Source organism: Centruroides sculpturatus, unplaced genomic scaffold, assembly GCF_000671375.1.
Source record: "Centruroides sculpturatus isolate CEXI.00-Female unplaced genomic scaffold, Cexi_2.0 scaffold228, whole genome shotgun sequence".
NCBI classification, from domain to species: domain Eukaryota; kingdom Metazoa; phylum Arthropoda; class Arachnida; order Scorpiones; family Buthidae; genus Centruroides; species Centruroides sculpturatus.
In genome coordinates this window covers 75,485-100,546 of record NW_019384467.1, presented here as the reverse complement: position 1 = coordinate 100,546, position 25,062 = coordinate 75,485, and the positions used below count along the sequence as shown (strand labels likewise).

Sequence of the window (25,062 nt, the reverse complement as noted above, 5' to 3'; positions counted from 1 at the left end):
AACAATCGTGATTACACTTAACTGTATCAGAAATGCGGAAGCTCCACACTTGGATATCATAAATCATGCTTTTTTCGCCTTAAATCTAAACTTTTCCGCACGATAAATCAAAATTCAAACCTTTTTTACCCGCAGACAACGCTAAAAACGATCAAAATCAACATGCTAACCTAATTACAATATAAAGCCTTATAAAACGCTGGTAATGCCATCTGTTGAAAAATTTCTACATTAAAATTATTTTATATATTAATTAATCTTAATCTGTATATCATCCGAATTTATTATTATTAAAATCCGAATCTTAAATATATATAATATAAATCAAAATAATTTATAAACAAAGAAGAATTTTAAAAATAAATTAAATTTTATAACTTTAAAGGAGGAGGAAGAGGAGGAGGAGGAGGAAGAGGAGGAGAAGGAGGAAAGAAAGAGTCAAGTATTGTGTTTATAAATATTGGTTTAATTTGGCGTTTACATTTAATAAAGAAAATGAAAATGAGCAAACTCATAAAATGTTTTCACCTTTAAACTAGAATTTATTGATGAACTGCGTTTGTTAATTAGTTTCAGTAATGAGCTAGAAGTCTAATTAGGCGAATGATGAAGCAAACCTTTCCTTTAATTCCGATAATGTCATTAATAAAAATATCCCCAAGAAGAAGAAGAAGAAGGAAAAAAAAAACTATAAATCCTGATATTAACGATCGCATTTCCATTGTGAGGCGAGTTTTAATCGCTTTGGAATAAACAAAAATACCTCCGTTTCCCCTCATTTTTCTCCGTTTTCCCCCAATTTTTAATCGATCTTTTAACTTTAAATCGTTGTAAAGAGCCATAAATAAACTTTAATTAATTAAAACATTTGTAATCTTTCATAAATACTTTTAATTAAACATTTTTTATATCGGAAAATCGAATTTTTCTAAATTTATTAGCAAAAATTATAATTATTTTGAAAATATATTTAGGAGCTTCTTACAGATTTTTTAAAGTTCTGGACGGCTTTAAATTGTAGTAAATTTATTTTAGTTTAATTTCTGGACTGTCATGTTCTTGTATATAGGTAGAGACGTGTGTGATTTCTGTGTGGTCTCTACTCTTGGCTCTGGATTTTGTAGCGTGACCACGTAGATAAAAAGTCCATTGGAAAGCAAAAATGCCCGCTTTCGGGAATGGGTTGTTGTTGAAATTCGAACGTGAATCGTGTATAAAAGTATAAAAAAACAACAACAGTTTGTGTGTTGTACTCCAACGAGGTGAATTTTCTCGCTATTTTCCTCCGGATGTTTCGGAGTTACAGCATCACCTGAGCATATTTATCTTTCTATCTAGCACTTTAATTTTTTAATTATTACATTTAACCGCTCCGAAACTCGAATACATTGTCTTTTATGCTGATAAATGTCATTTAGCACAGTAAATATAGCAATAATTAACTTCAGGAAGGTAGAAAATTCGTTCATTGTTTCCTTCTACCTCATCCAGATCAGGTAAGGTGGACTGAGAATAGATTCTTGTACATGTTCTTGCTATTTATTAGGTCTCGTCGGCACTACATACAAAATAAAATCGATATAAGACAAAGAAAACAACGAAGAAGCGCCATTAAATGGTTTTCAGCATTAAAAAAACGCATTTTTTCCTCTCAAAATTACTACAGTATTATAAATGCTTGGAATGTGTTTAATTAATTTCGATTATATTCTATTCAACGAGACAAATATTTCCGCGATTTAATTTCCGTATATTTAAATCCACGCCATTAATATCGAGGATTTAAACGAGATTTTACTTCCACTCGTAACTCAGTTATGACGTCATGTCTCTTTTACATAACGGAAGCCTGCAATTTCGAGTAATAGTGTCGCCATCTCTCATCAAATAAGAGAACAAATTCTCGTTTGTTTTTCTAAATTATCTAACTCGATAATAAATTACTTTAAAAATCTTGTATATAAAATATTTAAACTAATTTAATGTTAAAGTATTGGTATAGGTTATAATATTTAATAAAAAGTCAGAAGTTCTTGGAAGAGTAACTTAAATCGGGGGATGGACAAATTTCCCTGTTATGGATTAGCTAGCGATCATTTGGAGTATGAAATAGCCAGAAGGAAAGTAATTGTCCGGGGCATTATTCATCTTGACATGGAGAATGATGAATGATGAGTGATTCCTTCTATATACAAGTGCATTACTCCTAACCTCCATTGGAAAATTCTATTATCCTAGTGGCAATTTGATCGTTTTAGTCTCAATCTTAAAATAATTCTCTAAACTTTACTTTAAGTTATCGTCCTCCATCCTTTAACTTTACAAAATGCCAAAGGTTATAGGTCAAAGTTTCTTTTTTAATTAGGATAATAAGCTTACAACGCATACAAACTTCGAAGTGATTTATGTCGATTGTATAAGCCGCAGATAATAATAAAAAAAGTATATTAATAAAATATTTTTAAAGCAAAGAAAGTATCGTATATATATATATATTCATTATTGAAGAGAATTTGTCTCTACTTGTAAAAAAAAAAAAAACATTAAAGAGAAAAAGGATGCGGAGGAGGATCGGGAGGATGGAAAGCATTCGATACATTTTGAATTAAATAATAAGAAAAGGGTTTACAAACATAAAATAAAAAAGTCTTTTTCGAGAGAATATCAAACAAGCCGCCATTATTACTACTTCAGTTCGATTTTAGATTCGTTGTTATCGACAGAGGGAAGAATTCTTGCCGCAAGTATAACCTAAAAAGCTGTCTTCTCTTTCCTGGATTATTACTAGAGCTGTATTTTTATTTTCGATTTTTTATATTTTATTAAACGAAAATAAAACGTCTAACCGTAGAAAAATATACCCGTAGACCTTCTTTTATCGATTCTTGAAAGTATCTTAAATTTTTATATATAAGAGAAAGAAAAAAAAGAAGCTTCTAAGTATTTTCTAATTTATTATCTATCGGACTTTTGGCTTTTAAATTTTAAAAATTGATATGATTTATTTAAAAAAATGTTTTAATTGAATCGAAATTTTAATAAATTACTTAAATAATTATTTACGAGATGTTTTTTAAATTAATAAATGAATAAATGTTTTTTAAGCAAGAGAATTATCAATTGATGTGTTGGAAGCATACGAGATTTTTATTCTAATTTTTAAGTTGTAGAATTTCTAAAAAGAATATTTAATTAATCCTTCTTAATTTATTCTCTGAGGTGATTTGATATTAAAATTTTGTGTGAGAATTTTAAAAATCAGAAATTATTGTCGCTAAGATTAGCGCTCTTACTGTCACAATAAGTAACTTACTTGAGTAGAAGTCGACTTGAGAAATAAATTTATTTATTTTTCTGTATTATTTGTTATTAAAGATTAAATAAATAGCTTTATGTATTCGTGATCATTCTTAATATTTATCCAAATTAAAAAATAAGCATTAAAGAGCTTAAATTTTTACATAGTTTTGCTTCGAAAAAGTCACATCCAATAGTGCAATTTCTTACATATTTACATAGTTATTAGTCTCTTTAAACAATAAATGCTACATGACGTAAGGGATGGTGTCATTACGACGTCAAATGTCGTAATGAGACCACGAACAAGTGTAAGAACGTGCTCGTACCACGTGACATATTCGATACACTCGTGTGAGTGTCATGTGAAATTGGGTTGTGCTTCCATCGTGAAGGTTTGGTCTTTCCTTCTGTCGGGTGTTTCTCTAACTATTATTTGATTAGAGATGCGTAAGATGGCATAAAAAAGTGTAAAAATCTCTAACCCCCTAGAAACCCTTTATAATCGTCAATTTAAAATACACATTGCCATCTTTATAACCCGACTTTCTCTACACCGTCGTAAAGCGAGACGTTCTATTTATCATAAACTATGTCATAAATCGAGATTACTTTCTTGGAAATAAAGTTTTAACTACATAATACGCGTAAAGGGAGCGAAATAGGGATTTAAATATAAACTTTTATACAGTCGCGTTAGAAAGTTTGCCATAAAAGTAGGGTCGTAAAGTGGGGATTTACTGTAACCCATAAATGTGATCCCATACGGCTACAATAAATTGTTTCATTTTAGTATAAGGCCGATTATTAATATTAAGTGATTTTATTAATATATTTTATATAATTTAATTTTATAAATTTACATTACATTATTCAAATTTGTTTTAGACCAACTCCAGAAAGAGTCTCATTTTTCCTTACTTCTTATCTTGCTACTAAAAAGAATGAACAAGAATATATACGAAAAATAGTAGAGTTTCTTCTTATTTTGCTACTTCCTTCAAGATACTCTCGATGTCAACCCGTTCGGCATTTACTGAGAGAAATAATATCAAATTTAGGTATGCTTAAAAGTTAGAATTTTAAAAAATTTATAAATAAAGCTACTTTCAAGTCTATCACCAGAATAAACATATATTTTCAAAGAAACTATTTTATTTAATGTAGTACTGGTTCTTCTTCACTGAAAACATTCTCCTGTAATTTTTAATTTTAAATATTAAAATAATGATAAAATGAAATAATAAATTTTTACTAATTTAAATGAAATATCTTGTAAGTATTTTAGAGTGCAAAGTTTAGAATATTATTTTATTAAAATCAGAATTATATAGTAATTTCTCAAATATAGACATAAATTCTATGTAAAAGCTAAGGAATATTTTAAGTTAATAGAATAGATTTATTAAAAATTAATGGAAAAATCTTTATTTAAACTGAAATATTTAATTGTAAGTTTTTTGTTATGAATAATCATGTTAATTAATATTTATTTAATCCTTTCTGTAGCTGCACTATCAAAACAAAAAACAACAGAACCATTATTAATGCAGTAAAATATTTACTCATCGAACATTTTCTGGTCATTGCCTCTTTGTTGTTTTTTAGCATTCTGTATAACATGGCATTTCTTTTAAACATAAATAATTAAATAATTTCAATCATGATTTCTCTGTAGATATTGTGTAGAGTTACCATGTATTCAATGACAGCAAACTCGTTCTGTATATCATGTCTTCTCATCTCCATGTCATCTGTTCTCCATTTGTTTATCATTTTCCTTATTGTTTTTCTTTTGACCCCAACCTGATGTGCCCAACATGCATTCCTGGTGCANAACACAAAATAAGAAAAAAAGTGAATTTTTAAGAAATTTGCGGGATTTCCCGGGATAAGAAAAATTTCCCGGGATATTTCCCGGGTTAAAAAAACAACCGGGATCCCGGGATCCCGGAATCCCGTTTGAGAAACCCTACTTTCTATCATAGCTCATTAGGATTATTCTGAATATTTTCCAAAATGATCTTCACGATCTTCAATACACTTTATCCAATTCAGAAAACAGAAAAATCAGCTTCTTTTTCAGGAATCACTAAGTTTTCTTCCATTGATTTGTCTTAAAAGAGTTCTACTCTATTGGGTTTTTCTTTAAGATTTTTACAACTTTGTATAGGCCTATAATTTTGAGTTTAAAAAAAGACAAAATAGCCTTTTGTCTTTTTTTTAACTCAAAGTTAAAAAAAAGACAAAAGGCTATTTTGAAACACAGAGCGGCTTTAGAAGAATAGCGGTTCCATGCTTTGCCATAAGGAAGGTAGCCTAATGGTTGTAAAGGCCGTGAAGTCTCTTTCCATACATAACTTTGAAAAAATGGATATAGACAGAAAATTTAGGTAGTGATATGAGTGTGCATGATTGCTCAATTATGCATAATACTGCAAGCCAAACTTGAATGGAACTTCAATTGCGATTGAGCATAGCAAAAACCATTGCCACTGATATCCAGAAAGAAATTATTCTTGAAACTGAGTTCTGATGAAGGAATGTTTTGATTTGTGTGATGTCCATCACGAAATTCCTTGAAAAATGTAATTTGCCCATTCGTGATCATACGGAATTCATTGGCAAATCAAAGGCTAAAGAAATTTTCCGAGAGTTACTGGGAGCTGAAAAGATTCTGTTTGATTTTGTATTCCAGTATTCAGGAACATATACGAAAATGCAAAATAGAGAAATTGGTAACCATTATTTCAAAAGTGCCATAAACAAGGAGCCATGATATCTTCAATGGTGATGTGTCGAAAGCATGATATGCTTTCGACACATCACCATTGAAATACTTATTTATTATTATTAATTTTTTTATTTAAACTATGTGCATTCTACAAGAGTCTAGCTCCCTGGTAAGCATTAGTTCTAAATTATGCTGCTACGGCGAACAGCCCAATCGCGGCAACTGAATTTGTATCAGTTTCGGGTCATAGTTACAAGCCTTTATGAATAGACATTTGTTAAATTTATGAATAGACGTGCCTAAAAATGAATTATTCTATAAAAAATTAATATTGTAAGATTATGAGATGGAATTATAAATAAAATAAAACATAGGGGAATTTGAAATTTGATGTTTTCCCACTGAGAGAAGTGATATTATTAGTAGTAATTGAACGATCAGTAATATGCATAAGTATCTAGTCTAAACAACATTATTGCTTGTATTAATTATAAATTCATTACTGACATGACATACGCAACCATCATATTGTCTAGATAATATTGTTTTGAAAAGAATTCGTAGGATAATTAGAGAAAAGACAGGATTCGAGACTAAAATCTCCTCTCACTCACAGCCAATTATAGATGGAGGGACGTAATATTTGCTAGGGGAAACTATTCGGCATTTTTTTTTTCTTTACTAAGAACAACTTTGCAATTTCTATTGGCAAAATTTTAACAAAATAATAAACTAAATACCTGTATATTTATTATAAAAAAGAATATCATTTTAAAAATATATATATATTATATTCATTTAATTACTGCTACAATGATATAGCGCGAAATAAACACGCTATATCATTACTGCAACTGGTATCACATAGCACTTACCTGCGTGGATTCGAAAGTATTATTCTTTGAAAAGTCTATAATAAGTAGGGGAAAGTGAGGCAGGATGAGGACGTTAAGATTTGAAAAGTCATAAGATGGCAATGAACTTTAATGAGAACAATAATTTTTTTATTCTCAGCAACTACAACATTTGGATATATATAATACAAAATTTAATTTTTGAAAAACGTTTTTAAAAACAAGAAAATTTAATGTTTTAAAATTATATGTAAATGCACCATCTTGCCCCACCCGTGGGGTAAGACGAGAATATTATTTTTATATACAAGAAAAACAAATTAAAATGGTTAAACTGTCGTTTTCTTCGATATTGGCACAAGAACAATGCGCCCATTTATCACAGCGGCTACATTTATTATTATTTTCCGAATAAATAAATATAAAAGTTTGAACTTACTCGTATTTACTTTACCAGACGATACTGTCACTTCGCGCATGCTCAGTTTCGCTTTTTTTAAGCAGACGATATTTTTTTTTGTGGAAAAAAAATTTTATTTCGATTGTTATTTCACATTTTATTTCTTGTTAAGATAGTATTTAAATTAAAAAAATGTTTTCACAAATAAAATAAAACGTAAAAACAAATAATAAACTGTATAAATTTATTACAGTTAGATATGATTTAAAAGTGGAATATTTCATTTTCTATAAAAAGATCATTTTTAAACTTATTATTTTATATATTCGAAAAAATAATATAGAATTATCAATGACAACGAATTTAAAACTAGTTCGCTACATTATATTGCAGTGCCTCTAGCCAGCGGCAGAATTCGTGGCCAACTTTGGGCAAGATGGTAGGGGCAAGACGGGGTACCCCGTCTTGCCCCCATTATCTTGCCCCAACGTGCACTTTTCATACTGACTGCAAACACGGGTCAACTTTATTTCAAAACTAAACAATTTCAGTCTTAAAGAATTACTTCGAATACCATAATATCTTCATCTAAAAGGTAATGTAAAAGTTCACAATGATGTTTACTTTGTAGAAACTTTGTAGCGAGCGTAAAATTAGATGAAGTATTGTTGAAACGTGGAAAACTATCTTACTTCCAAACGAAGAGAGCGATTCGGGCGTTCTGTCGTCTAGTGATCTCTTTTGAGGTTGGCATTTAGTTTCCCAAAAATAGCTAAATGAAAGCGCGTTAACCACGAATAAACAGATGTCCCCGTCTTACCCCATGGCCCCATCTTGCACCACCTTCCCCTATATAAGTAATTTTCCACATCTAACGACTAGGGTTTTTTCATTTCTGAACGACACTTTTTTAATTATAATAAGTGCCCTCCAGTAGTCGAATGATGTTTGGTGGTTTTATAACCACCAAACTCTGGTAGATAGTAGTGAGTTTGAGCATGGCCAACGGGCTGGCCACGTGGAGTTTTCCTGGATTTCTTCGGGTTGTAACACTTAAATAGGGTTCAGCTTCCCACGTAGTTTATACAGTCCGTTGCCAAAATATAATACTTTATTATTACATAAAAGCAATTATTCTCGCCATGGCTCCCACATCTTACAGATGGCTCCAAGACTAGGATCATTGACGAACCCCCTTCACATTCGAATACGAGACGTTAGTGGTATTAGTGGTAGGCGAGATACCTAGTTACTTGGTACCCGTGGCCGCTTTGAGATATAAGGCAGCTAAATGACAACAATTATTAGTTTCATTCATAAATTAAGCACGCGTTTACAAAAACGTAGAATAGATTTATTAGAGACAATAGAGGAATTACATCGACAAATTTTACAATGACAAACACGACATTAATTAAAAACAAAAATAAAATAGGAACCAACACAAGAACTGAAAGAATGACAAAAATTGAAAAACAAAGCACATCAACGAGACAAAACCCAAGAAACTATCGATTAAATTACTTCGCAGAAAATTTTCTGGCTTTTGCCAAAGCAAATTACCATAATTGTAAACGGGAAAATTCTGATAAAAGTTTTTCTGCTTTTCCTTGTGACTCAGAAAGGTAATTTTTATACTTTTATGATTGTTTATATTAAGTTAATAATAGTATATTAGAATATTAATTAAACTATGTCAAGAATTAAATATTCCAATTGAATTGACTCAATATTCCACAAGCAAATCCAAGCAAAGCAAAAAGTACAAGTTGGCCATCTTCATACCGGGCCCCCTGACTAAGGTCCGGTCAGTCAGTACCATGTGGGGCTCACGATCCTTGCATTTTGACAAGATTTTTTTAATTATTTAAACAAGTCACACGAAGATTAGGACGTTAAAGGTAGCACCTTTGATCACATGCGGCGCCATCACAACCCATCCAACGCGGATCATTTTTTAAATACAGTACTAGTACACCAGTGTTAATTAATAGTCGTTGACCATCCTCTCTTCCATGAGGAGGCCAATGCTATTTTTGTTCGAATTACTTGAATCCCCTTCAGCAACTCCCTTTTATTCTACCGGCCCGGCAGTATGATGGCATTCGAATAGGAAAATTACATAATACAAGGTTACCGGCCGACACAAAATATGTTTTAAGCGGTTTTCCAGGGTGCCGAGTCTAAATGTTTGATCCGTTTTACGAAGTTTGATTGGTTGGCAGATTATCGTTTGATATTCGGCTATGAATGGTGCTGTTTCTTAGAGTTAACATTAGGAAAATATATGACATTTTAAATTTTCTAAGATTTCGTATTTTCAATTGGAGTCTATTTGACCCGCAAGAAATTGTACCATTTCTTACCATTTAAAAAATTTTTTTCTCCTCTACTGTACACAATTTAACGAATTTTTAAAGTGTGTCAGATTGAACACAATATTTACCTAAGTAAACATAAATCAAATACTATAAGATCTAATAGAAGGATTACAAATACGAAATAATCGAATAATCTTAATATTTGCTGAGCAACGTCGGTCTAATCTGCAAATGCAGTAATTTATAAATTTGTCTTAAACAAATGATTTATAATCACTTACTTGTTATTTTATTTTATTCCGATTCTAGTCCTAACAAGTGGTTTAGCGTAAAGAAGTAAAAACTTAAATTGGCCCGAGTTTACATTTTATAAGATGAGACAGAGCCGTGATGTAGATTTTCTCAGTATGATGCAAGTCTTCGAAATGCCACCTCTTAAATGTTGCTTATGCCACCCCATTACGGTGCCGCCTGATGCGGTCGCATCTCTGCATCATAGTACGGCACGGCCCTGGGATGAGACGTATTTAAATTTCTTAAATCTCATTCCAATTCTCATTTGCTCTAAACATATGTAAGAAAATTTGCTGCAATTTTTAAACCTTATTCTATATTCGGCTGTATTCTACATTGCACGGCACAGTACATTACACAGATCGCGCAGTACACGAGAAATATGCTCAAAAATAAAATTATAAATTTCATTTAATATCAGAAAAATTCTCAATAAATTAATATTAAATTTAACAAAGTACTCGCGGAGACAACCGACTTTACTTCAGTTTAATCTCTGTTTTATCGTTTTTTATTTCGTGTCTTTTATCAATACAAATTCGTAAGTTTTTAAAATTACTTTTATTCTTATATTTGTCTTTCGTTACGAATCGTGTATATTTTCTTCTGCTTTGGTTTTCGGTTTAATGGTTAGAACTTTAATTATTAAAACGTGCAGATACAATATTTAAACTGACACACGTCAACAATTAAGCCCTTAAATTGTGTACAGCAGAGGAGTAAAAATTTTTTTAAATGGTAAGAAATGGCATAATTTCTTGCCACTTTCAATTGGAGTCAAGTAGACTCCAACTCAAAATACGAAATCTTAGAAAATTTAAAATGTCCTAATGTTAACTCTAAGAAACAGCACCATTCACAGCCGAATATCAAACGATAATCTGCCAACCAATCAAACTTCGTAAAACGGATCAAACATTTAGACTCGGCACCTTGGAAAACTGCTTAAAACATATTTTGTGTCGATCGGTAATATTGTATTATGTAATTTTCCTATTCGAATACCATCATACTGCCGGGCCGGTAGAAAGAAGGGAATTTTGCTGAAGGGGTTTAAGTAATTCAAACAAAAATAGCATTGACCTCCTCATGGAAGAGAGAATGGTCAACGACTATTAATTAAACTGGTGTACTAGTATTTGAAAAATGATCCGTGTTGGATGGGTTGTAATGGCCGCGCATGTAATCGAAGTTGTTAAACGTAACGTCCGAAACATTTCATATGATTTGTTTAAATAAAACAAAATCTTTTGTAAAAATGCTATAGTAAAAATATAATATTTTTTACCACTTAAATTACATTAAATACAAAAGTTTATAATATATTTTATTTTTCTGAATATTTAAATAAAGATCTAAGCACTTATGTAAAATATCCAGTGGGCGCTGATCGTAGTGTGTTTATTTAACGTAGGAAGTATGGATGTGTTGATAGTGTGTTAAAAGTGAAATAACCCAATTTACATTTACCTGATGCACATTTATTTTAACCGTTACGTTTTCGAGAAGTTAGTAGACTTGACTTCATTTATAGCAAAGTTATTTCATTAACTTCGGTGTTAATTGTAAAGTAATCAACATTGATGTTAACATTAGTAATAGATTATTAAATTTCACGTGTTTTATTCATTAATATTAAATATTTCATTTGTTTTGTAGTAATGAAAAATATAAAATGGAACAAGCTCTCGAGCTGATAATGAAAGGTGTTTAAGATATTTTTTTTTNATTAATATTAAATATTTCATTTGTTTTGTAGTAATGAAAAATATAAAATGGAACAAGCTCTCGAGCTGATAATGAAAGGTGTTTAAGATATTTTTTTTTGTATATTTCAATAAAATTAAAAAAAAAAAACTCATATATATATTATATTATATTCTGTATAATATATATATACATATACAATACTGGTAATCTAACAACTTCAATAATAAATGTGAATTGTAGAATTATTTTCTAATGAGTCACATATTTTTTTTTCACATTAATATAATCTTACCTTCTGGTGTATTATTACTGTTCTATATTAACTTTCTTGCTGTATTACAAAATTCTACTAATTGTATGATATTATAGAATAAAATTGTCTTATTTTAAAGTTAGAACTCTTGAAAATATGATATTGTTGTCATTTTCTGTTATTATTTTAATATTTAATTGTTTTCGAGCAATTAATAACATTGGTCTTCATACAAACATCAATGTCTTTGTAAAATATAAGGGTGCAACTATGCAGATGTGAGCAAGCAAGAAGAGGTGATGATGTTTCACTGTTTCTCACTTGTTTGTTATGATCGCACAGATGAGAGTGAGAAACAGTGTGTGAAATATCATCATCTCTTCTCGCCACATATTCTCACTTGTCTGGAAAATTTGCTTGCTTGAATCTGCATAGTCACACCCTAAGATTTGTATGAGAAAGATAGAATAAAATATTTTTCATCTGCTTTAATAATAATTGTTTGTTAATAAAGGGGTTGTTAATTTAACTAATTTTTCCATCATCTTTACTTTGGTTTTCTTGTAGATTGAAGCTTTCATTTTTAATTATTATTTATTATATAATATGCTAAGTAGTAATATATTTTAATATAGGTTTTCATCACATATTTAGAATTTTAGCCATTTTTTTGTGGAAAAATACAAAATTCAATCGATTCTACTTTCAATTCTTTACTTTTCCATCCAATATCTGTTTATTTTTAAGTACAAAGAATTTTCACTTTCTAAACCATTAATCATTCAGTATACTTCTATCCTATTAATCATAAATAAAAATATAAAATTTGTTTGTAAAACAGTGTAATGGCATGAAGTATTTTGTACATTGTTACAATTTGTATTATACAAGTACAAAGTACAATTTTATATTATTTTGATAAATTTTAATATTTACAGAATAATAATGAAATTCCAAAGAAGAATAAATTGATTTAATAAATGAAATGGAGCAATTAATTGGAATATGAAATTACTTGAGGATTATCAAATGTTAATCAAGGTACGTTAAAAATTCACTTTTAGTGTATATTAAATAATCAGAAATTTTTCAAATATAATTCAAATATAAATTATATAAGAATCACAACAATTTATGTCTAATTAGAAAACTGTTTTATTATTATTTTAAGAATTTTTTAATTTAATAGAAATAATATTTTAGTCTGATAACATTGAAATGTTTGCTTGTTATGTGAATATATTAAAATTATTATTAATAGCATTTTGATTGATAGCCAGATGGTTATGTGGTTAAGCCTTCTGCTTGGTGAGGACCCAGGATTAAATCTAAATGAGCCAAAAAACCTCGAATTTTTTGGGGTGGATAGTCCATTTGGATATGTTGGGGCCTGGCTGAATTCATAATGGACTTGATAAAAATGCTCCTCTTAGTGCCTGTAGGCAGAGAGCACCAAAAATAATTAAAATAAACCTAAAAAGACATTTTGATTTATTAAAATATAAAAGTCAATATCAAATATGGACTATATATATGACCTTATTTTCTTTACCTTCTTTTATATAAAATGATAACTGATGACAACAAATATACAGTAATGATAGGTGAACCAGTTTGAATATAATCTATCAAATGCATGATATTCCATTCTTTATTTTAGAAACTGACTTAAATATTTTGCTAAAATAAAACTGCAGAAGGTGATGATTTATTATTTTCAACTATTAATTTGACATCAAAATTAACAGAATTTTTTAAAACATTCTTACTGTTTGTTGAAATAGTTTGTCTGGAATTTGTTTAATATTTATGCCTACTTGGGCCATGTATCAGAGTCGGGACTTATTATACTTATTATAAGGAACAAAGAAAATATTATGTAGGTTCCTTAATTCTTTTTATTATATCCCAAATGCATTTCAAATATGTTCCTTCCTCAATGGGTACAAAAAATATTTGTACTGTTCTTTTATAATTAATTATATGGAAAAAAACTATTATTTTATTTTTTAAACTTCAAATATTTTTATAATTTTGTTTAAAAGATGCTTTAATATTTTAATATGTAAAAATATTTATATTTTTAGGGAAGTGTGGTTGCTATTTTAGCTGGTGCTGGTCTTCATTATTGGGGAAAATTAGATATTTTTATAAAAATAGTTATGTGTGCAGGAGCAACTTTTGCTGGAATTGCATTTGCTGTTAAATCTATTTTATCTCAAAAAGAAACAGATCAATATCAATTAAAATTAAATGTTGAAAATTCAGTTCTTCAGCAAATGTTAAAGGTAAATAATAATATAATTTAAATAAATTTTGAGAAAACTATTAATTATTAATATTTAAATTTGAAATCTAAATCTGTATATCCCATTCACTAACTTGAATTATAAATCCATATGTACAGTACATTCACATTCATTCATATTCATATATGTATAAATGGGGATGTTTGTTCGCTATGCATGTCTAGGCGATTTAACCAATTGCTATGAAACTTGGCAGTTACATTCAAATACTTCTAACTTAAATAATGTCATATATCACACGCCAAATTATCAATTGGATCTCTATATATTAATTAATTTCTGCTTATGTTTGATTGATGGCTTTACATGTAGAGCAGTGATTCTCAAACTTTTTCGATCCACCGCCCTCTTTGTTCCATAAAATTATACCCAACGCCCCCAACCCATTTTCTCTTGTGTGAGAAAAAGATTGGAAATATTCTTAGGAAAACTTTTCTATGAATCTCACACTTTGTGCCCTTACTGTACATTGTTCTCATCATCTGGAAACCATTAAACGCAATGTTTCCTCTTATCAGCCCCAATTTTGCCTTTGGTCACCGTTCAATACCCTGCCTCTATCATAGATCTATTCATCGCGCCAGAAGGGGGCGTTATTGCTTACTTTGAGAAACGTTGAGCTAAAATAAAAGTCAATGTGTTAGAAATATTAAAGTTGTGACCTTTAATAAAAAATAAAAAATATATAAAATGACAACATTTTATAAATATTCCGTCAAATTTTTTTATATAGAATTTGTCTGCCGTCGCCCCTCTATATTTCCTTAACGCCCCCCAATTTTCTTTGAGCCTTCTACTGCCCCCTTGAAAGCCTCCAGCGCCCACAAAGGGGCGTTATCGCCCACTTTGAGAAACGCTGATGTAGAGCCATCTATTGAAAAAAAATTTAACAAAATAATTAATTAGATATAATTCTTACAAAAAAAGGATATAATTTAAAAAGATATATTTACTGAATTACTTTGATAATGATATAGTGTGAAATAGATGTGCCATTACTGTGAAAGGTAGCACATAGCACTTGCCTGCATGGGATGTAGTAGTGTTTTACCCCCATACATCATACTTTTCCCATTTATGTATAGTTTATGTATAGTTAATCTGATTCTCTTTCTCTTATGATTTCCATATCTGGTCTCAACTTTCATCTATCTAACTTTGTTCTCAGATTAAGGAAGGATAGAGACAAATGGATGACAGTGGGAATTTATAGTTTACAATTTTTTCAAATTGCAGTTCAATAAGTATCCTATAGTAACGAGTGGATAAAACCATTGAACATCAGTAGTTGTTCATGGGTTTGTGCATGGCCAATAGACTGGCCACATGGAGTTTTCTGGGTTTTTCTTTGTGTTAGTAACACTTAAATTGGGGCCAACTTTACATAAAAACCTTTTCAGGATGCATCCGCCTTGGCAGATTGCTTACATGTTGTGTTACTGTAACCAAATAAACCAAACCAATTTTAATAATTTTTTTATAAATTTGATATTTACAAGGACATGCTTAACTACAGGAAACATGGACATCCTGCCTATTTCCCTGATTTCATTTCTCTTTACTAACTCAAACCCATTGCCCAAAACTTCATTTACTGATATTGCTTAATGTTCTAAGTTCAGTCAAATCATTGTATGGTTCATGCAACAATTTTAAGGCACAAAGTAGAACTTGAAGTGTCTTTCTGTGCCAATGTTTATTTTTTCTATATATTATCATGGCAATATTGCTTCGAATTTATCAGGACTTTCAGGAATGTTATCAAATATAAGTGATAGTAGAAATGTGATGGTGATCCTGGGCCGTGTTCAGTAATGCAGAACACCTAAGTTAGAATTCTGAGTGGCTTAGTGGGCGGAGCTAAGAATGTTCTGAGCATCATTGAACGATTATTCTTTTAGACAACTGAACAAAATGGTGGATGAAGTTAAAATTATGATTGCAACAATTGTCGCAAACAAACTGGTCAAAAAGGATGAAGTAATAATACAATTATTCAAATGAAAGCTGCGTCAGATCGTGATGAAATTAATGAAGCAATTATTTATTTTAATCAACGAAATGGATTGCTATCTTTCATTAAAATGTATTCTGAATCTGTTATACAGACATGATATTTTACATTTTGAAGTCATTTTAGATTGATTTAATGACTTAGAATGAGAGAATAACTTTGTGATTGTTATAATAAGATACGTTTATTCCAACATGAGCAGCCATCTTGCAAATCGTATGACGAGACAAAAACAATGATGTCACTAGTAGAAGTTAGCATAGATAAAAGAAGCTGACTGAACTAGCTAGAATTCTGGCGGTGGAAGGAGTCAAGCAGTAGTCAGAAATGAGTTCAACATCGCAGCCTAACTAGACTTAGCAAGAATTTTGCATTACTGAACACGGCCCTGGTGAGTTTTGCCTCATGGAAAGGAAGATAGTATACTTGACAACCTACTTAACAGTCACATGACACAATGTAATGCATCATGTGATATATAGTGCATGCAAACACTGTTGGTGACAGGATACTCACTGTCCTACCATTAAAATGGAAGCCAGCAAAGACAAAGCACATTGTATATTTTTTAACAGTGGAAGGTGTTGGAAGCAAGCAGATTCATAAATGGATGAAAGCAGTGTACTTTGATTATTGCATGGACTAGACACAAGTGCACATATGGCGACAATGGTTCCTAGAAGGCCGCACTTTCCTCAGTCATAATGTCAACTGGCTGGGACAACCATAAAAATCTATGTTGTTGTGCATGTGGAATACTTAATTTGAGGTAACTGGTGCCCCACTGTGGATGAAATCACATGCGTCATTAGTGTGTGTTATTCACAATACCATCATCCATCACATTATCACTAATGGACTATAGTATCAGAAAATCCATACTTATTGGATTTCCCATAACCTTAATGATGATCAAATGAGCTATTGCATTTTTATTGTTCTGCAGCATCTGCAGCAATATCAGCTACAGAGTGACTTGTTTATATCATACATAATGATGGGATGAGACATGGTGTCATCATTACCAGCCTGAAACAAAAAGGCAGAGCTGTCAATGAAAATATGCTGACTCATGCTATCAAAGAAGTCCAAGGCCATACAGGACAATGTGGGTATGGTAATGATGACATTGTTTTTCAATCAACATGGGCCACTCTTTATTGAGTTCCTGGAGAAAGGAGCAACTGTGAATGCTCGTTTCTCCACTTCACTAGATCAGAATGCTTATGAAGTTGCAGCAGATGATAAAGTCAAAACACCCTGGCTGTGCTTTGAGGATATGTGCTCCACAACAATTGCAAACTGCCAANCCATTTTTGGTCCAAGTATTTAGTATTTTCCCCTCCTTTTTTAAAACTCTAGTTTAAAAAAAAAAAAAAGATTTCTATCATATGGTGTAAGATGATCATTTATATAAATTTTATGTTCTTCATTAATTATATTACATGCATTAGAAGTAATGTTGAGTTTATTTTTTTTAATTTTATCAATAATTTTTTGCTTTGATATAATATTAGCTAATTTCACTATAGTCGGCTTTAATTTACATGGCATTGAATTTCTTTTTCTTGAAAGGAGTTTAGGCCTATAGGCATTTACAATAGATAATTAATCAAATATATTATCCACATATGTCATTACTTTATAAACAATATCAATTAAATTTTTATTTAACAAAGTAGGAAGTCCAGCAATTTCTAAACTTGAATTATTAACATCTTGCTCCATAGACCTTAATTTTTCTTGTGTTATATTTAATTCTCGTTTCATTGTAGAATTTTTTTATTTTAAATCTGAAATATCAGTAAAAAGTCTTTTATTGTTTATCTCTAGAGAGTTAATATGGTCATTAATTTTATCAAATTTATCTGATAAAAATTGAATCAAATCCTTTATGCTTTTATTTGTTTGATTTATATTCTCCAGATAAATTATAAATTTGTTTAATTTCTAAAAATAATTTATCAAACTGGGTTGACTTGTTACACTTGGGTGTCATTGGAGTGAGCACTAGGTTACATTGCTTATTATTACAATCAATCAGTTTGTTACTAACTGGAGAGATAAAGTAAAGTTGCTCACCTAAATCATTATCTTGTCCCAATTCCAAAGTTGAATTTACATTTCCTTTTGTAGTCTTCACTGATCTACAAGATCCACATTTCCAACTTTTTTTTATAAGTTTTACTAAATTTATGGAAAGTAGCATAACCAACACCATAACAATAAAAATGAGCATTTTTCAAATACTGAGCACAAAAGTAAATCATTATCCAAAATTTTAAGATTACAGACAAAACATGAGGAGGAGTGATGATTAGCCATGTCAAAGCCATCACGCTCAAAAGGGATACTTTTCAGCAGGAATTTCTATAGGAAACTATCCATATTTTCCATAATGGCTGCTGCATTATCAAATGTTCCTCACCCAAGTGCCTTGAAATGGTATGGACAGACATGGGCCTGTAATGATGGTGCCACCTATGTATTGATGGCAATGATACAGTTAGCTGTGGAGTGTTGTCAGAAGACCAGCAGTCCTCTTAGTCTAGTGGTCTGCCAAGGGCATCTTGAACCTGGGCACCATGTGTGTGAGCTTTCTCTCGTTCACTGGTCCCAACACCTGCTCACAGTGTTGTCAGAACAGTTTAGTGGCAGGCTATTCAGCAAGATGACCATCCATCTCCTCTCAACCCAATGATCCATCTCCTCTCAAACTCAGTTAGTTGTTCATATGATCTTCAATTATGATGTAAAGGCATCTCAGTGATACAGTGTCTTTACAATAGGTAAACTACAGACAGGATGCATTTGTGTTCTTTTTTATAGGCCAAGAGAGATGCACTTTGACATCTTCTGCTGACATTATGCAATGAGCCATCATGCTATATCTATAATTACTTTCTTATCTGTTTGAGATTTATCTTCATGCCAAGTTTTGCAGTGACATTACAACTCCTTGGTGTGTTAATTTTTATGGCAATGAGTGTACTTGGTTTAGATTGAAAAGAACATAAAATATTTTAAAAATATCAAAAAAAGTTTTACATATGTAAGTGAACAATATTTTAAGGGTGGAATCACAATATTAAATTAATGTTTATAGTGAACTTTATGTAATTATTTTTCTCATTCTTGTTGCAGAATGAGAAAAATAGATGCTGCATCATTAAAATGATTAAAATGAAACAATACATCATAAAAATAGTACAGTATATTTGTTGTAATAATTTTCAGTGAAATTTATGTAAATGAAATAGACAATTATTCTGATATGGATTTTACACAGAAAAAATAAGTAAATGCAAAATAGTAAAATATTTTGCATTTACTTATGTCAATCATAGTAATCACGTGTGAAAGTAATTTTACTTGAATAATTTTAATCTTTATAGATAAAGAGTTCAGCCCACAAACAAAAGCAAAAGGGGATTTACTACAAGCAAGAAACCTAAAGCGATATATTAAAAAATATTCAATGAGTAATTATCTTAACACAAATAATGGTTTCATATTTATTGTTAATATTTATTTAATCCTTTCTGTAGCTGCACTATCAAAACAAAAAACAACAGAACCATTATTAATGCAGTAAAATATTTACTCATCGAACATTTTCTGGTCATTGCCTCTTTGTTGTTTTTTAGCATTCTGTATAACATGGCATTTCTTTTAAACATAAATAATTAAATAATTTCAATCATGATTTCTCTGTAGATATTGTGTAGAGTTACCATGTATTCAATGACAGCAAACTCGTTCTGTATATCATGTCTTCTCATCTCCATGTCATCTGTTCTCCATTTGTTTATCATTTTCTTTATTGTTTTTCTTTTGACCCCAACCTGATGTGCCCAACATGCATTCCTGGTGCATACAGAATACCAATAAAAGTCAGTAAAAGGCCTAATGACTTATACTACATAGGAGCCACTACTAGATTACTAAAACAGAGGATCAAAGAACGTAAATGTAACATCCAAAAGGAGCAGCCAGTTACAACCTTAGTGACCTATGCCAGAACAGAACCAGATTCTGTAACTATAGAATGGAACCAAGCAGAAATGATCCAAAATGTTCAGGATAAGCAATGGATTAAATATGCCAAAGCATAGCACATCCATAAGGCTACAGAAACAAGAAGTAAATTATAAAGAAAACACCATGGTTTCACCAGCCTGGAAAGCATTAATAAATAAAATTTAAAAGTGAATGGTATAAGGGAATGCTAAAAGATGGACAGTAGTTAGATTGCAAATGGCAGGGGCAAGAGTATAAGTATGAAAAGTATAATTTAGAGTGTTTCTAGGCTTGGGTTATTTCACTATGAGTAATAGACATTTTATATATTTTTGATTTTGTCAAATATTGTGTGATATTTTGTAATATGTAAAAATAACCTACATGCACATTTTTAAAAATTTGTATTATTCCATAAATGGATATGTTGTAAAAACAGTTTTTAGAATACAAGTGACTCTGTTCTTCCTTGTTAAATTTTAGAATTTATCTCCTGATGAAGGTCAATGAAAAGGACTGAAAATATTCAATGAGTAATTATCTTAACACAAATAATGGTTTCATATTTATTGTTAATATTTATTTATTTTAATACATAATTATATTAATTACATTTAGTTGTCTATAATCTGATTGACACCATATGTGATCCTGATTATATCAATCGTAAACTCATTGGATACTTACAATGGCAACAAAAAGAAATGGAACATCATAACAGGACATATTCTTATGCCGAAACATTTGAAGATTTTATTCGTATAATACAAGACTGCGGGAATGTAGAAGACATTAAACGGATAAGGTAAAATTTATTTGATATTTTAGAATATACTAATTTATTTAAATGATTTATAAACATGTTTGCTGTGATGTAGAGTTTTTCTTCAAAATATTTAGTTATTTCAAATCATATTAATTAGGTTTTATATAGAACTAGCAGATGAGCCCAGCGTTGCTCAGGAAAAAAATAAAAACAGCAAAGATAAAGATTATTCGATTATTTCATACTTCTAACTCTTATATTATATTATAGTACAGTATTTGATTTATATTTACAAAGATTATCTTACATAAGGGTTTATCACACCGAGTGACCAATCTAACACTTTTTTAAAATTGTGTACAGTAGAGGAATAAAGAATTTTTAAAATGTGTTAGATTGGTCATTCGGTGTGATAAACCCTTACGTAAGATAACTTTTGTAGTTATATAAATCAAATATTATGATATAACAAACATTAAAACAAAAACCATATAAAAAGTTTGGTTATTTCAACCTACCATTGTCATGTTTATTACGATACTTGGATGGTACAAAATGACAATTTCATTGGTCAAGTAGACACCAATTGGAAATACGATATCTTAAAAAATTTAAGATAACATAATTTTTCCTAATGTTAACTCTAAGAAACTGTGCCATTTATGGCCCTAATATCAAATGGTAATTTGTCAACAAATCAAATTTTGAAAAAACAAACCAAATATTTAAACTTGAAACTCTTGAAAACCACTTAAATTGTATTTTGCACTTACCGGTAACTTTGTATTATGTAATTTACCCATTCAAATGCCATCACACCACTTTTCCGATAGAAAGAAGGGATCAAAGTAATTTGACCAAAAGTAGTAGTTGGCCTCATTCTGGGAAAGTGTTTGTTCAACGACTACTAATTAATACTAATTAACGACTACTAACGACTATATTAATACTACTATTAATATTTAAAAAATAATCCATGTTAGGCATGTGATCAAAGTTGCTAATCTTAATATTTAAAAGACTTCATATATGAGACTTATTTAAATAAAAAAAACCTTATAAAAATTGAGAATAATTGCTTTTTATTTGATAATAAAGTGTTTAAATTTTGGCAAAAGATTGTATAAACTATGCAGGAAGTGTGTTCTTGTAAATATTGCATTTATAGAAAAATTATTGGGCTGCAATTTGAAAAAATTGTGGACCTGTAAATTTTGACTGTCAGTCTGTCTGTCTGTCCGTCCTTCCTTAATCTCATGAAAGGAGTTAGATAGATGAAAGTTGAGACCAGATCTGGAAAGCTTAAACCAAGACGCCCAGATTAACTTTATATGTACTTCCAGTTTGGAACAGAAGTAGTGTTACTTAGGTTCAAAATTCCCCCCTAATGGAGTTAGATAGATGACCAACATGACTCTATTGCTAACAGGAAAAGTATGATGTATGGGGGCAAAACACTACTACACTCCATGTAGACAAGTGCTATGTGCTACCTGTTGCTGTAATGGCATAATGGTGCATCTGTTTCATGCTATATCATAGTTGCAGTAATTCAGTGAATTTATATATATATATATAGTTTTCCACCAAATTCCTTTATTAGTTGAGTCGGTACATTGTTTTGTACTCGTTTCGGGCTTTGCCCCTCTTCAGTCAACTTTTGGCTACACTTTGTATAATTTAAAACATGTAAAATCTATATTGTAATTTAATTTGTAAATAAACTAGTATATATTACAAATTAAAAGGTTAAAATCTTCTAGAATCTTCCCTTTTAGGTAGATTTTGATATAATACAACTGTAAAAATTTTTAGCTGTTTCCGCCTCCTTTTTCACCTTCCTCCCCCTTTTTGTATAGAATTATTTGAACATAACTGCTGAGTTTTGTAGCAATTGGTCAAATGGCCTAAGCATGCATATCGAATAAACAAATAAATATCCTCATTTATATATGTAGATTTAAAGAAATAAGAGATGAGTTTTTAGCAATAATAATCATATGTGTAATACAAGAAATTTTTGTAGAAAAATTTTCTTTAGTTGAGCTAATTTTTTTAGAATTCTGAGAAGAATTGGTAGAAATCAAAATATATACTAAGCAAATAAGTTTCAAAAGGAAATGTTATACAGTAGAGCGTCGATTATCCGAATCAATTGGGGACTGGGGTTGTTTGGAAAATTGATTTTTCGGATAACTGATTATGTACAAAAAAATACATTATTAATATAGTATATTAGTATATCCCAATAATAGTATATTAATATATTTCATTTAAAAATTTTTCTCCCTTGTGTGTTGCTTTGCATTGAATTTTCATCGATGTTAAGCCTAATGAAAATTTTTATAATAATAATCGTGGCTATTGTATCCTTAAAAATTATTTTTTATTTTGTACAAACAAAATAAATATATTGAAAAATATAAAAACAAAAATAATTATACTTTAAAAGTTAATCTAGTATCAAAAATGTTCGATTCAGCAGGACACAGTCTGACTGGAACGCTTTTGGTTAACCGACGTTTCGGTTGATTGACATTTGGATAATCAATGCTCTACTGTATTTAAAAATAATTACACTTTACAGTTAATTTAAAGACAGAACAAATTATAATCAGTAAAATGAAAACTATCTCATTTAAATTTTTAAATAGTTTTTCAAATTATTTTGGGTTTGACATTTTGACTTTAGAAAAGATTTCAGAAATAATAGTATAATTTTTGTTTACTTTTTGCCTGTTAACTAAACATTTATTAATGTTTAGTTAACAGGCAAAAAGTAAGAAAATAATATTTAATTAAGTAATGATAAGCTAATTTTGAAAATTAAAATATTAAGATTATAGAATAGTTACCATAATTATCTAATTATTAACTATATCCTTAAAACTATTTAATATTTTCTTGAGAAAAAGTAATCAAAATTTGGATAAAAATTAACAATTTTGTTTACTTTACTACATTATGTAGTAAGTAAATAAAATTGCTATATTTAATATTATCAAAAACTGTTTAACATATGAAAATGTTAAACAGTTTTTGATAATATTAAAAATAGCAATTTGCCTTAACTTTGTTTACCTTCAGTAAATAACTAACTATACAAATGGAATAGAATGTGTTTTAAATGACAAGAAGAATTGAATAGAGATTCTGTAAATGCTTATCAGTACTATTCTGTTTAACTTCAATTTTTGTGAAAAAATCTATTGACCTTTGTTTATAAGCAAATGCTATTTTTCTTTGATGTTTGACCAGCATTATGTCATTTATCAGAAAAATTAACAAAATATAGTACAATATTATCATGTTTTGTTAATTTTTCTGATAAATATGACTAGTTCTGATACTATATTGACTAATACTGATGAGCATTTACAGGCTTTCTAATCAGTTCTGTGTCATTTGAAATATTCTATTCCATTTATGAAGTGTCATTTGCTAAAGGTGGCTGGTTGAAAACATTTCAAATATTAACTCCATTTTTAGTATTCTTAAAGATAGCAATGTTTTGTATGTTTAGATAATTAATATTTCTTCTAATTTCTAGTCAAATATATTTCATTACTAATGTGCTTATTGAGTTTTGAATTTATCAAAAAATTAAAATTTTGAAAATAATTGAAAATAAATACTGTATTGATTCTTAAAAATATTTACTGTGGTGTGTATTATTTTTATTTAGATACTGCATTGTGAGAGAAATTATCCAGGCTACAGCTATAAATAATTTTAAAAAAGCTAAAGGAATAGAGTTAGGTAAATAAAAATTTTATACTAATTTCAGGTTAGATTGGTCATTCGGTGTGATAAACCCTTACGTAAGATAACTTTTGTAAATATAAATCAAATATTATGATATAACAAACATTAAAACAAAAACCATATAAAAAGTTTGGTTATTTCAACCTACCATTGTCATGTTTATTACGATACTTGGATGGTACAAAATGACAATTTCATTGGTCAAGTAGACACCAATTGGAAATACGATATCTTAAAAAATTTAAGATAACATAATTTTTCCTAATGTTAACTCTAAGAAACTGTGCCATTTATGGCCCTAATATCAAATGGTAATTTGTCAACA

At 29.8% G+C, this 25,062-nt stretch overlaps 1 protein-coding gene across 1 annotated transcript in view; it reads left to right on the top strand.

Moving 5' to 3' along the window:
- The first annotated feature begins 2,058 nt into the window (after positions 1–2,058).
- The window catches only part of LOC111621074 (sorting nexin-25-like), a 70,222-nt gene continuing 47,218 nt past the window's right edge, over positions 2,059–25,062 (top strand). The window contains exons 1-4 of the mRNA XM_023363132.1: positions 2,059–2,102; positions 4,186–4,358; positions 20,825–21,011; positions 24,658–24,731. Coding sequence (XP_023218900.1) covers positions 2,059–2,102; positions 4,186–4,358; positions 20,825–21,011; positions 24,658–24,731 — 478 coding nt within the window. The remainder of the gene's footprint in view (positions 2,103–4,185; positions 4,359–20,824; positions 21,012–24,657; positions 24,732–25,062) is intronic.